This window comes from Gopherus evgoodei, chromosome 1 (assembly GCF_007399415.2).
Source record: "Gopherus evgoodei ecotype Sinaloan lineage chromosome 1, rGopEvg1_v1.p, whole genome shotgun sequence".
Taxonomy (NCBI): Eukaryota; Metazoa; Chordata; order Testudines; family Testudinidae; genus Gopherus; species Gopherus evgoodei.
The window spans coordinates 311,195,326-311,209,808 of NC_044322.1; the positions used below are offsets into that span (position 1 = coordinate 311,195,326).

The window sequence follows — 14,483 nt, forward strand, 5'->3', positions numbered from 1 at the left end:
AGGTTTTAGCTATTAACTCACCATTCGTAGATGAACTTTTGTCAGACTTTAGAGGAATTTAAATATTTATCAAGATACTCAGTAACTTTGTCCCACATAAGGTAATCACAGCAAACTATCAGGCTCTTTCATCAAGTTATGCAGAGCTGAAGGCTAGCTGACTTCTTTCCTAAAAAGTCAAATCTTTTTTGGCGCCTTCTCCTCTGGAGTAGTACTAAAGGACTAATGTTTCAACTTTTGTGTGCTGCTTTCACTACTGAGGACCCTGGAGAAGTCTGTGTGTAGAATATTAGAAGCCTGTTGAAAGGACTTAATACCTCTTTTCACCTCTTAGCAGTGGGTGGTCTAGATGCTAGAGTCTACCGTAAGAGTGGGGTTGGCTCTAACAAGCCTTTGTTTATAGGTAGGGCAAGCCTCTCTGGTAGAAATGGATGCAAAATGTCCAGTAACTTATGTCCTTTTTCTTGAGCAGTCTGAACAGGGATCTCCAGAGCTTCTGCCATTCAGTGGACCAAGTCTCAAAATGACTTATCTAATGACGATAACTGAGGAGGAGCCATAGCCTCATTCTGTGAAGAAGAGGATGGAATATACTCTGAAATAGTTTCAGAAACTTGTCATTGAAGTATATGTTCACCCAGAGATAGATGTGGAGAAGAGTCTGGTTCAACAATATGTATACATTGCTGTGAATACTTTTGCATAATAGGTGCATCCTTGGCTGAAGACGATCTAACCCTGAAAACCAAAGCTGAGGAATGTTTTGATTTAGGATATGGTCATAGGGCCCTGGAGGCCAAGCAGTTTGTCTATATGTATAAAATTAATGAGACCAGGCCCAGTGGTACCAATTAGGGGCTTTTGAACTAACATGCCTATATTTACCCCCTATGTCTGACTTGACTTCCAAATATATACAGGTTATAAAAAATATCCCCAAAGGGTAAGCAGGTGAAACATTCCAATCATCAGAAGAGGATGAAAAATTATATTCATCCTCCTCTTCGGGGGGGAGGGAAGAGGAGATGGCTTGTGAGCGGGTATGAGAATTAGCCACTGAAAGGGGCTTACCACACTAGCCCTAAGGTAACTTATGAAGCATCTCTTGATTGACAAATAAGTGATGTTTTGCATATCTTGCTGAGGGTGGCCAATGCATCATGGTTATTTTAATTTAAAAACTGGTTCTGTTACCTTCCTCCGCCCCAACAACAAAGATACTTAGTGTCTAATCACTGGTATTTACAGGTCAAGCAAATGGGGAATAATACCTCTTAACAGAAACCAAGTCTAAGTAAACTTGTATTGGCGAAAGTGATATTCCTTTAATTACAACTAGTGCAGACCGCCTAGTGCAGATAGGCTGCACTGGCATAAAGTGTACCCTTATCCTAGAGGATGCCTGGACTTTGAGCCTCTGATGGCGAATGGGATATGTGGTAGCTACCCTGCACTATTCTCTGAGGAAAAATAAAATTAGGCTTGGACAGCAGAGAGAAGGGGCCTTGTCTTCAAGCCATATGCTCTCTGCATTTGACTGCAGAGGCCACTGGTCCATACACAAGATGAAAATAATCTGCAGTGACACGTTTAATCATTTAAATTGTAACTCAAATTTCAAACTGACAACCCACTGAAATTAATAAATCAGTTCCTACCCTCTCAAACCTATTGTTTCAGGCTGTGTACACCTTCAGGCAGACAGCACCGCATTTACACTGTTCCCATATTTTAAGGGTATATGCACATTCATGAATGCTAGAAACAAGTTTTGCTTTAACTAGCTCACCTGTTCACATGCTATGGGTGAAGCCAGAGTAGACCTACACCTTATCCAGTGCAGATTCTGTCCACTTCCACCAATAATCTCGTTGCCCCGACACCATCTCCAAATTAGTCCCCACCCACCTCTGTCTACAATGCAGTTTCCTCAGTGCAGAAGACAACCCTACTGTATTTTCACTATATAAAACTCAAAACAAATGCACACACTTCTGTGTATATTTATATGCATAGCAGAAGAGGCCATTTTCTTGCTTTAAATTTACTAGATTTGCAGAGACATTAATTTCACACTTATATCAACATTGTGAATAGCTAAAGCACACAAAGGGTTTTAAGCACTAAGTCTTGAAACAAGCACAAAACCGGGGTGGTCGGGGAGAGGAGAGAGCAACCTAGCATTCCATGTGAATTTCAGGTTAGCAAACTTTATAGTAATATCAATTCTAGAAAAAACACATTAAGTTGTACACTAGGTGTTTGTTGCTATCACTGAGATTTAATCTGATTTGAGAAACAGCTGATTTATGTAAAAAAGATTTTCATAAAATAAAGCATGTGCTCACAAATTCTCTAATTTTATAGACTTTTTTTTTCAAATTAAGCATTAGGAAAATATTCCTTCATGAAGAATACTGAAATTAAAGTACAGTAATAACAGACATTCTTGACAAGAACAGTAGGCATTCCTCACAATGTATTATTATTCAACAAATATTCCTAATATTTTTTTCAGTGCTTATAACCTTAAGAGTTCTAACCATGAGTACAAACGTTTGTTTAACACTGATGTTGCTACGAGAGTACTCATAGCTAATAATGACAGAATTTTTCAAATACTGAAAACATAATTAGTGAGGAAGATTCAGCCATTTCTCAAACAGTTTCAGTTTTTGTATGAATAGTGAAGTGCGTTAGATAAATTTGTTATCACAGAAGAGTCAGTCTAAAGCAAAGGCACTGACACTAAAACAAACCAGACCCATAGCAGGAGTCTGATGTAGACATGTTTATTGAATTCCTATATCAGAAAGGTGAAATCCATTGTGGAGAATGGTAATGGTGGGTATGAGTACACACCAACTTCTACATACAGAATGATTACCATGCATTAGTTTACTCCCTTGTAAGTAGTCCCAATGAAGTTAATGATACTACACATGACTGTCTGCAGAATGGGGCTCACAGTATTTCTGTTAGGTGAAGCAGCCTATATGTCATAGAAGTGGTCTGTCTGAGAGTCTTTAGCTCTTTTCATTTTGTTTCAAATGTTATATAATACAGATAGATACAAGGAGCTTAGCTCTGCATCTACTAACCTCTGTGTAATATGACTTACAAATTTTGTAACTGTCCAAGGTGGAATGTTTCTAATATGCCTATCTCTTTTTAAAAATGAAGATGCAGCCTCTTAATTTTAACAAGGTACCACAAACTGATCTTAATCATGTTTCAGAATTTTTTTTCTTTTTTTTTTTTTAGCACTCTGTTGCCCAGTGGATCTGGTTTTCTTCTGTTACAATTATAGTTAGCCCTGTATTGCTCTAAGTATCAAACAGAAATGTTAACTAAGTTTGAACCACAGGGAAAATTCTGCCCTCAGCTGCACAGATGTAACCGAAAGCCGAATTCACCTACCTAACCAGTTTTATACTGATGATACATGAGAAGAAAACAACCCAGCTTGTCTTTAGGATATTAAGTAGAGTTTGAAGGGCTAAAATTAGAAAAGACATCACTTCCCTTGCCAAGTGAGCAAATTGTTCTGGCAGTCACTGAGTCAAACAAGGAATCCTCAGATGTCATTTTTCAGAATCGACCTGAACTTCAAAACCACATGCCAAAAATAAATGATAAAAGTAAACTATGGTCATGAACAACGTTGCAAATTTTTCAATAGCATGTATAAACAAGAGAACATCCATGTTTTTTAATATAAGCGGAGGAATGAAGAACTGCTTCTTGTTATTTTAATAAAAATACAGTGCTTACTTACACTTCTAAACATTGAAACAAAAGTACACATACATGGAACAAATCTTTTTTTCTAGTTAATTGTGTAAAAGCTTTCAAAAATAGTTTGTCACTTTACATCATTATTGAAACATGTACCCTTTTCAAAGGAATAAATGTCACAAAACAAATACACATTAGAAGAACACAATTAAATGACCTGGGCAATGAACAATCTATAGTCATCTACTATGAAGGAACATGAGCCTTGGGTTCAAATCTCCAGCAAGTATTCCCCTTCTCCACAAAAAGCATATTTATATATTAACGACATATACAATATGGAAAATCTAAAAGCATATTTTTTGTTCTTAATATGCACCCTCTTTAAAGGACTCTGCTAACTCTTGATTGGCAGCATCATATTCAGCAATGAAATGTTTAAGTTCTTCAATGCATCGCTCACCTATCTCATGCAAATTTTGTCTCAAGGCAAACTGAATGGACTTTTCTAATGAAGGATCTTTATCAATCAGCATCTTCACCACCATGCCAAAGGTTTCACAGTCTTGTCTGTAAACCTAGAAGCAATATATTTGAGAAACTGATTAAATGCAAGGATATTTACATAAGCAGCATCATTTCCCACACTCCAAATAAGATTAAAGTAACATTACACCACCAAAAACAAGTAATGAACAATGAATGATAGATTCAACATAAATTTTATTTGTTAAGCCTGTTATAAATGTTTACTCCCCTGCAGGCCTGCTGTAATGTAACAAGGGCAAAGGTAGCTAGTTCAATACTACTTTGACACAAAACATAATTCTTAATGAAGGAAATTTCTGAAAAATTGAACTTGGAGAGGAAAAGAATTTCTCTTGTAACGCACCTCCTGGAATAAAATATCTGAGTAAAGAGAGATGAGCAAACACTAAATGCATTTAACACTTTTGCTTGTAATAAAATCTGGGTTTTACCTCGTCATCTGTGCCCATCTCATTAATTTTTATTTAAAGGTAATGATTAGTTAGCTGATCTTCTGATAACACTTTGAAAATGAAACATACTAAATATTTCAGAAAATATATTTTTATTACGTTTCTTGGTGATTTCAAATCACCCATCATGGCAAAGCCAGATCAATTTCCTGTACAGAGCTTCAGAGCAGCTCTATAGGTTTGATGCCATTGGCAGCTCCACCCAAGTACAATGTAACTTCATAAGGGAGAGTTCAGTTTAGAATTGACATCAGCCAGAGGTTGCACCTCAGAGGATGCAAAGTAACTGAACCCAAGTGGGAGCGGGGGAATGGTAAGAAAGAAGAAAACGCTACATTAACTGCTGAAAAGAGCTTGAAGTGGAAATATGCAGGGCTTCCACATGCAGGAAAAGGGAAACTGTCTGACCACCTGGTATAACTTCTTTGATATTTTAACCCCCTTTCTGCTCCCATTCTTTTCACTTGTACTTGCAGCCTCATCTGCTGATTTTTTAATTTACATCTGAAATTTAAATGCCCCTATTATGTATTATTTGCACTGTACCTTAGTACCTAGAAGCCCTTGTCATGGACTAGGGCCCCACCGTGCCATGCACTTTACACATATGAAAGAAAAAGACGATCCCTGCATCAAAGAACTTACATTCTAAGAGCTAAGAACAGGCACTACTGTAAGTCAAAATAAATAATTAAAGGATATGTTATGAGCTGAGTGAAACCTTGTTATGGGTTGAGTTAAAACCCCATTGAGATAGACAGGTGTGAACTGACCCTTCAATTAAAATAACTGAAAGCATAATACCTCACCTCAGTCTTTTTGTGCAGAATCACAGAGTATTAGGGTTGGAAGAGACCTCAGGAGGTCATCCAGTCCAATCCCCTGCTCAAAGCAGGACCAACACCAATTAAAATTATCCCAGCCAAGGCTTTGTCAAGCCTGACTTTAAAAACCTCTAAGGATGGAGATTCCACCACCTCCTTAGGTAACCCATTCCAGTGCTTCACCACTCTCCTAGTGAAACAGTGTTTCCTAATATCCAACCTAGACCTCCTCCACTGCAACTTGAGATCACTGCTTGTCTTGTACAAGGAAGAAGAAATGTTAAAAGATACAAACCAGGGTGTAACTTTGGGATATTAAGAGAAATTGCTAAAAAGGATACGTGTTCCTGCCTAGGAACTTTTCAGTGAGCATTGTTCTGGGTACGGACGTATGTCAGGGAAGAGAGAAACAAAAACAGAGAGAAAAGAAGTAAGAAAGCCAAACAGGAGCCTGTAAGCAGAGTGTGATCCTGATAAACGCTTGACAGAGCACTTTTGGGTCTAGTGTTGGCTGAAGAGTCTTGGAGGCTGTACACTATGAAACTACTTCTTTTGTTCTTTGTGTCTTCTGTGTTCAGAGACACAGGACTTTGTAGATTCCTTGTAAAGAAACAAGTGTGCAAAGAAAATACCAGACTCCATCAGTTTCTACTTCTAGCTAGATCGGGGTGGCCAACCTGAGCATGAGAAGGAGCCTGAATTTACCAATGTACATTGCCAAAGAGCCACAGTAATACATCAGCAGCCCCCCATCAGCCCTCCCCCATTTCCAGTGCCTCCCACCCACCGGCAGCCCTGCTGATCAGCACCTCTCCTTCCCTCCCAATCAGCTCTTTCATGGCATGCAGGAGGCTCAGGGGGAAATGAGGACATGGCAGGCTCAGGGGAGGGCATGGAAAGTGGTGGAGTGGGGGCAGAAACTATGGCAAAGCCAGGGGTTGAGTAGTGAGCACCCACATGCACACTGGAAAGTTGGCACCTGTAGCTCCAGCTCTGAAATCAGTGCTTATACAGGGAGCCGCATATTAAATTCTGAAGAGCCGCAAGTGGCTCCAGAGCCACAGGTTGGCCGCCCCTGAACTAGATCATCCTCAGGGTTGCGAACTCTGCCTAGATGCTCAGGTTGAAAAGGGGCAACGATATTCATCTCAGGCACCTGACCCAAACAGGAATGTGGCAGAGGTTCTTTCTCTATCAAATGGTTAACATCGGTCATTTTCACACACCATTGGCCAATTTCCTTTTATAAAATGTACTGGATTTTTATGTGATGACAGCCTAGTTTTATTTCTCTGCACATTCTTTAGAAGAAAAACAAAACAAACACAAGCAATCAGAAGTTGTGATCTTTGTCCAAGGATGATCTTTTAAGACATGAAACTACACCCATGGTAAGATTTAGTTCTTACTGAGACATATATACACATTCTTCCTAAATCTGTCTATGAATTGTAGATACAATTAACAAAGTAAAATAATCCTATACTGGGAAGAGCCCAATTTTACTGGACTACACTTAAAAGTTAGGCTGACATGGTTACAGTGGTCCCGGATGTGAAAAATTCACACCAATGATCACCACAGTTAAGTCGATCTAACCCCTGGTGTAGATGTGGTGAGGCAATGAAAGAATTCTTATGTTAACATAGCTACTATAACTCAAGGAGGTCGATTATCTACAGTGATGGGAAAAAAACCCCTTTCTGTAGTTGCAGAAAGCATCTACACCAGGACACTACAGCAGCACTGTAGCTCTGCCGCTTTAGTATCCATAGTGTAGACATGACCTAGGACTATCAAAACGCAGCAAGGAGGACAAAGCCATAAGAGCCGTGTGGGAGGTGGGAAAGAAGATCTTTGGGCATTTTGCAAGCACAGATGAAGTTCAGAAGTAATGTCAGTGATTATGATACTTCATGTAAAGCCAGACAACACAATACATATTTTTGATGGTACATTTTAGAATAGGCAAAAATGAGATCACCATTTTCAAACAGTATTTGGGACAACTCTTCCTGCCAGTAATGATTCTTTACTTTTATTTTCTCAAAAGATTAAAACAGCCCTAAACAAAACAGACAATGTAGGCCACAACCATTTCAGGGCAAAATCTCTTAAAAAAAATAATAATCAGGAAAACAGTGTGCACATGGTATTTTCTCAGATAAGGTATGAGTCTTTTTTCAGCATACTGCTTTGGGTACTTAAGATGTTCATTGCTTTACAACAGCAGAAGAGTTTAAGACTTTCATAGTCAGAGGATTTTCACAGCCCTAGGATTCTGGGTCTGCCTAAGAGAACTTCAAAGCAAAGCTAACTCTGGCGACTATTTCCTGACAGATTCTTTTCCAAAAAAAGAACCGTTCAGAAAAATAACCCTGTATCTGATTAACCATATGATAGACAGATGGTATTTGGCTTTCAATAACTCCTGCTTTTCAAGTGCTTTCAGTCTGCTTTTACCTCCTTTATAGGAACTTTTTTCCCCCCAGTCATTAGGTGCTGGGGGAAAATAGCTTAACACAATTTTTCTTATCACACCTTTATTTGTTCTGTTTTATTATGTTTGAAGTACTCAGACTGGAGATGTGTGAATGAACAGGTAAAATAACCTGGTAATTGATAGTCTTCACAAACCTTTTATAATATTGTAGATGTGATTATGTCAGCCAAAGAACTGATGTTAACCACACTAGTAAAGAATACAGAGACATGTTCTTCTGAAAGGCCTTTTGTACTGTACAGCACCAAAAAGAAATATGTGAAACGAAACAGGTCCTATCTGCATGTAATTGGTCTTCCAGAGAACTTCACATTACTGACTTGCATTTCATTCTAAATCTTATTTTTCCACACACCATGCCGAACCAATTAAAAAAAAACACTTTTGGGCAGATTTTTTCACGCTAAGAGTCAACTGAAGCATATTTTCCTTACAAGGCTTCAAGGGAAAAAAAATTAAAATGAAAAAATCAGGAGAACCATTTTTATCACCACCAAGCTTGGAATCTCAGATGTTGCTTCACTGACACTATAATCAGTAGGCTAAATAGGCTCATAGCAGAGATGCATACTTTTTGGGATACTTACTGTGGCAAACTATTTCAAAAGCCACAAACTGTATTAGAACAAACACCAGGTTACTCTACAAACAGAAAACAATTATGTGGGGAGGGGGTGCAGCCTGGTGCCAACAGGCTGTAAGAACAGAGAAGAACAGTTAAAGCAACTTAAACACAACATTTTGTTCTCAACAAACAGATGAAAAAAAGAACCCAATCAATTCCTCTTTACAAAGGTATGCAGAGACCAGACACAGATGAGTTATGGAGCTCTGTACAGCAACCGACTGTAGTGGTGCCAGCCTGCGCCTCTGAAATTCTTGCAGAAGGACTCAGAGCTCTTTAAAAGACAAGATGCTGGCACTGAATACAAAGACTGACTCTTCAAAAATTCATCTGAGCAGAGAAGAAAGTCAATTTCTGGGAAACGAGCGGAGAATAGGCCACGTGGAGTCTGAACAAAAGAACTGCAGAAGAGATTCCAAACATGGAAAATCACTTATGAAAAACCATTCTTTGCTGGAGGGAAAACTGGAAGCACTCGAGACCCAACTCGGAGTTAGAAATATCTATATCCTTGGAATTCTGGTTTATATTCATTCTGAGCCGAGGCCACTGAAAAGCTCATTCCTAAACATCTGGAAGTGGACATTAAAAATGATTCCTTGTGTGGGGAAAGAAGTTATAGTATCCCTATATTCAAAAATAAGAAAGAGAATCATAGCAGCAGCATTAATATATTGTTTGATATATGTCAGGGAATCCTGAAAACAGCTAACGCCACAGGGTGATCATTTACACAGGCCATAACATATTCTTCTTCTCTGACCTGACTATATCACAGGCATAATGGAAAGAATTTGTAGTGTTTTAACAAATATATGAAGGAGGAGTGGAAACTTCTGTACAATTCCTAAGAAAATTCTGGGTTATCTAGGAAAAAAAAGTCTTCTCTTCTGGGACATGATCTGAGTTCAAGTCCTGTTTGAAAAGATCCTTAAAGACAACACAATCCTCACCCTATGAGATTTCAAAGAACTACTAATATGTTTCATTGGTAATTATTCTCCTCCTTTAGACATTTTAGCTCCTTTTCTTATCTTACAGAGGCCTTTTCTTATCTTACAGAGGCCCCAACTGTGATTTCCGCCCATCGTCCCCCCGACACATACTGTGGTAGGCACTGTTCAAACACTTCAGCCATGTCTAGACTAAGGTTTAAAGATATAATGTTGGAAGTTGTTAGCTAACACCTTCAGAGCTTGTCTATACACAAAAAATATACTGTTTAATCATACACGTATATTTAAAGTAGTACAATCCAGTAGTTTGGATGCAGTTGTATAAAACACCTTTATGCTGATATAAGTATAGCTATTCCCATACAGGAATGGGAATAACCTAAACCAGTATAAGGCACCTTTATAACTGAGTTCACACTGGTTGTATTGATCTAACTATTTTGATAAAAAGTTTACAATTCCAACCAATAGTTATAACTGTATAAACTCTCTGTGTAGACCAGGTCTCAATGTAGGCAAGACAAACTGCCTTTTAACAGGTTTAGGTGGCTAAGCTAAAGCCAAGCACAGAGCATAGGCTTGACCAGCTGAGTAAAAGTATACACTGCCTTTTCCATACTAGACTTCTCAAACATGCTACTTAGAATGTGTTAACTAACATGATTTAACATCATACCTTTAAATAGTGTGTGATCATGCAACTAATGTATCATAATGCATACACACAAAGCGGCCAAATGAAGATTGCGCAGGCAAATATTATTCAGACATTTCCCAACTTTTGAGAAATTGACTTTGTAATTGTAATATTCTTTTACTGAAATGTTTTGGGATGTAAGGCAATACATATTGTGCCTACTCTGGCCAATGTGTAGAAGGTGACTGGGGTATACAGGCAAGTCAAGGTTAGCATCAGAACAAGAAAAAGTTATTCTGAAAAGTTAAAAGGGAAGTACGGAGAACACAAGATTCTTGTTCAGCCTTTTATGAAATGATAAGAAAGTAACAGAAGTGTCTATAAACTTAAAAGAGAAGGGGAATGGGCAAAGCCACTGAAAACTAGAGAGAGGGACTTGGCCAAAGGGTGGATACAACTCAGTGGGTATTGAAGAGCTGATAGCGGATGGAGCTGTGAACTATTAGGTGAGTTCAGTTTGTTAGAATCCAGTAACTTCTGGAATGTGGCCAGGGCATCTGATGTGATTCTATATAAAATGTCCCAAAACTTCATTAACACAGAGTTGAGGTTGCCCAGTGGTGCCTTATGCCCTTTCAGAATGTGGCATTGCAATCTTAACTCAGCCCACTGTAGCTGACAATAGCCATTTGGAATGGTTCTGTAAGGAGAGTGCCATAATGAGTAGACATGAGGAAGAATGTGCCATTGTTTGCACTGTGGTACACAGATCTGAATTCCAGCATTTATCTGAATCTGCTCCAGCTGTGTTCACTATGTTACGTGTAGCTGTGTTGAAGGTGGAGCAATTAGTTGGAGCAGCTTGGTAGAGCTGTTACTGGGATATGGCAAAACGTGCACATATATTTTCAAGGATCAAATATGCCTCATTTCAGTGCTGAGCTCTGTAGGTTGTCTCAGCAGTAGTGCACAGAGATCATCTTGTCACGTGGATTTTCAGCACTATGGTCACATGCATGACAACGGTTTCTGGAGCTTGGAGTGAGGGCTTGTCTCCATGTATAGTGTTGCAGCACTTTAGTGAAGATGCTCCTATGCCGATGAGCGAGCTTCTCCAGTCAGCATGGTTAATCTACCTCCCAGAGAGGCGGTAATTATGTCAACAGGAGAAGCTCTCCTGTTGACGTAGCGGTCTACACAAAGGGTAAGGCAGGTATAACTGTGTCACTTGGGGTATGGATTTTCACACCCCAAAGCGACATAGTTATACAGATATAGGTCTGCAATGTAGACCTGGCCTCAGTGAAAGCAATGTCTCAGAAGGACTCCCCAGGGCAAGGGTGAAGGGGAGGTAACATTTAGCAAATCTGAGGTGGTCTGTGTAGACTGAGCCTTGGTCTACACTGAAAATTTAGAATGATCTAGTTACACTGCTCAGGCATATGAAAAAAATTCACATAGTTGAGCACCGTAGTTAAGCTAATGTAACCCATGGTATAGATGCAGCTAGCTACCATTGCTTGGGGGAGTGGAGTTCCCACATCTATGGAAAAAAAAGCCTTCCCCATTGCTGTAGTTGCAATGCTTTAGCCGTGCCACTGTAGGGTCCATAATGTAAACATGCCCTCAATGTTTAAAAGCTTGCCTCTCTCACCAACAGCAGTTGGTCCAATATAAGTTACCGCCACCTGGTTTCTCTAATATCCTGAGATCAACACAGTTACAACTACACTGCGTACAGTATGTGTAATTATCATGCTAAGGCATCATTTCAAGAAGGCAGCAATAAGGTTGTTATGCAGGGGTGACGTTTAATTTTGTCTTTCCCTGTTTTCAGAGGTTTAAAATTAGCCACTCTCCACATTCTGGAAGAGCATGGGGCACCAGTGGGCAACCTTAATTCAGACTTAAAGTGTTTGGGTATTTAATTTTGTTGGCTTTACAAAAAATAATTTCTCATCACCCCAATGTACCACAGCCTAGCTCTCCCTCTCTAGTGCCTCTGGCTCCTTGGCAATAATTCCTCCAGCCACAGAATGCACTAGCTGCATATTGGTACCTTCACTGCCTCTGCATCTCCTGCCTCTGTTTGTCCATCACAGCCTGTTTCTACCTCCTCAATTCTCCTCCCGAAAGAGAGAAGTACTGGCAGGAGACCTGCAGGATAAGGAGCTGAGGAAAGCATGAGGAACAGTGTGGGAACCAGCCTGGACTCAGTGAGCATAATTTTTGAAGAGAGTGACAGACGTGGGGAAAAAGGGGAGTATGATGATAAGGCTGATGCAGTGGTTAGGACATGGGATTTGGGAGACCTGGGTTCAATTCCCTGCTCCACCACAATGTACCTGTTTGACCTTGGGCAAATTCCTTAGTCACTGTGTTCCCCACTATAAAAAGTGGATAGTGTTTCCCTATCTCACAGGGGTGTTGTGAGGATAAACATTATCCAGTACTACAATGACGGGTGGCAGATAAATGTCTATCTTTCACTGACTGATGGATGGGGAGCTTTTAGAAGACAGAACTGAAGTTCCCCAACATCATACATAGCTGTATTTAGCTATGACACTCTTAGTACCCATCCCAGGTCTGAAGAAAAGCTCTGTGTAGCTTGAAAGCTTGTCTCACCAACAAGGTACAATAAAAGATATTACTTGACCCACCTTGTCACATACAGTATGTGTAATTTTATTACCTTTCAGAAAATAGCCAGAGCCACTTCTAAAGTAGCTGTACCACTCAGGGCACATTTACCAAAAGTATTAAAGTATCTATGAATGAGTTGATTTTATAAAATATTGGATTTGTTTTTAAAAGAGTGGTATTTCCCAAAGGGTAACCCCTTCTACAAATGATCCCAAATTTGGACCACTAGCGCTACCTAGCATCCCTCTCCCCTCCAAAGCCCAGCAAATCTCAAGACTATTCGAGCATGCAGATTTCAGATCACTTAGAGTATGGCTACGCTGCAATTTAAATTTAGTTATAGTGTGGGTAGGCATACCCATGCTAGCTTTAATCTAGCTAGCTCCAATAATAACAACAGTGCACATAGTAGCATGGGCTTCAGTGCAGGTTAGCTGTCCAAGCACAAGCCCACTGGGGACCCTTGGTACAAACTCAGGTGGCTAGCCCATGTGGGGTCCATGTCTTCATTGGTACTTACTCACACTAGCTAGATTTAAGCTAGCGTAGGTATGCCTTCCCATGCTACTGTTACACCTTAAATGTACCCTTACAGTCAACTGTTAAACCAAACACAATGCTCAACCTTAACTATAATAGAGTGGATGCTCTGCCAGAATAAAGCTGACCAGTTCATTTTATTTTTTACTCTTAGGCAGACACCTTGAAAATCAGGTCACTTTTTTTCTGAGATGCTGAACATCCACAACTCTCTACAAACCAAACGGCTAGTTTTGGTGTCTAACTTTAGGTATTCGTGTCTGAAAATGTTAACCTTTATTCATAGTCCTGACTCAACATACAAATTCCTACTTTAAAACTGAAAATTTAAATTCTAACAAATCAGGCAACTATTTAATTCATTTAAATTAGAATACAATGTTTTTCAGTGTCATGTTCCTGTAAATACCTCAGTCATACAGAAATTCAAAATGTGTGTCAACCCAGCCTCTCAATCCACATTCTCCCCCCCTGTCCCCCATCCTCCCCCAGACTTTTCACAGCCCTGCAAAACACAACATTAACTTAATTTATATTGACCCGGCTAGCTCACCTGCAATGGACTACTTAGTATATTCCTTCTTGCAAGAGAAAAAACATAGAAATACCCATTATCACCACTGAAACTGTATTTTCATGTTCATGTGCAAAATATTTAATTTAGAAATCCACAGTGGGGAAAACAAGCAATATGTTTAGAATTATCATTAAACTATATGCATGCAATTCAAATGATCAACTACATTTTGACATTGTTTTTCTACCTAAAATGAATTACTTTTCCTCGTTCTAAAAAAGGTAGATTAATAAACACACAACATATTTAACACTTATGTACTATATCATCTACAAAATTTTAAATCAAACAATAACCATATACTATATTCCCTTTCTTTAATATGTACTAATAATTTAGCTTTGGATCTGTATAGTAATTTTCATACCCATTAATCAATGTGTTTATAGAACAATTATACATTCATTGAAATGCAAACTGAGAGAAACGAATGAAT

The 14,483-nt window shown here is 39.1% G+C and overlaps 1 protein-coding gene across 16 annotated transcripts in view; it reads right to left on the reverse strand.

Annotated features, from left to right (window-relative positions):
* Positions 1-2,346: 2,346 nt before the first annotated feature.
* The window catches only part of PPHLN1 (periphilin 1), a 124,215-nt gene continuing 112,078 nt past the window's right edge, over positions 2,347-14,483 (reverse strand). For all 16 annotated transcript variants that reach the window (XM_030548948.1, XM_030548950.1, XM_030548949.1 and 13 more), the window contains one exon: positions 2,347-4,316. In XM_030548948.1, the coding sequence (XP_030404808.1) occupies positions 4,107-4,316 (210 nt within the window). In that variant the 3' untranslated portion in view covers positions 2,347-4,106. The remainder of the gene's footprint in view (positions 4,317-14,483) is intronic.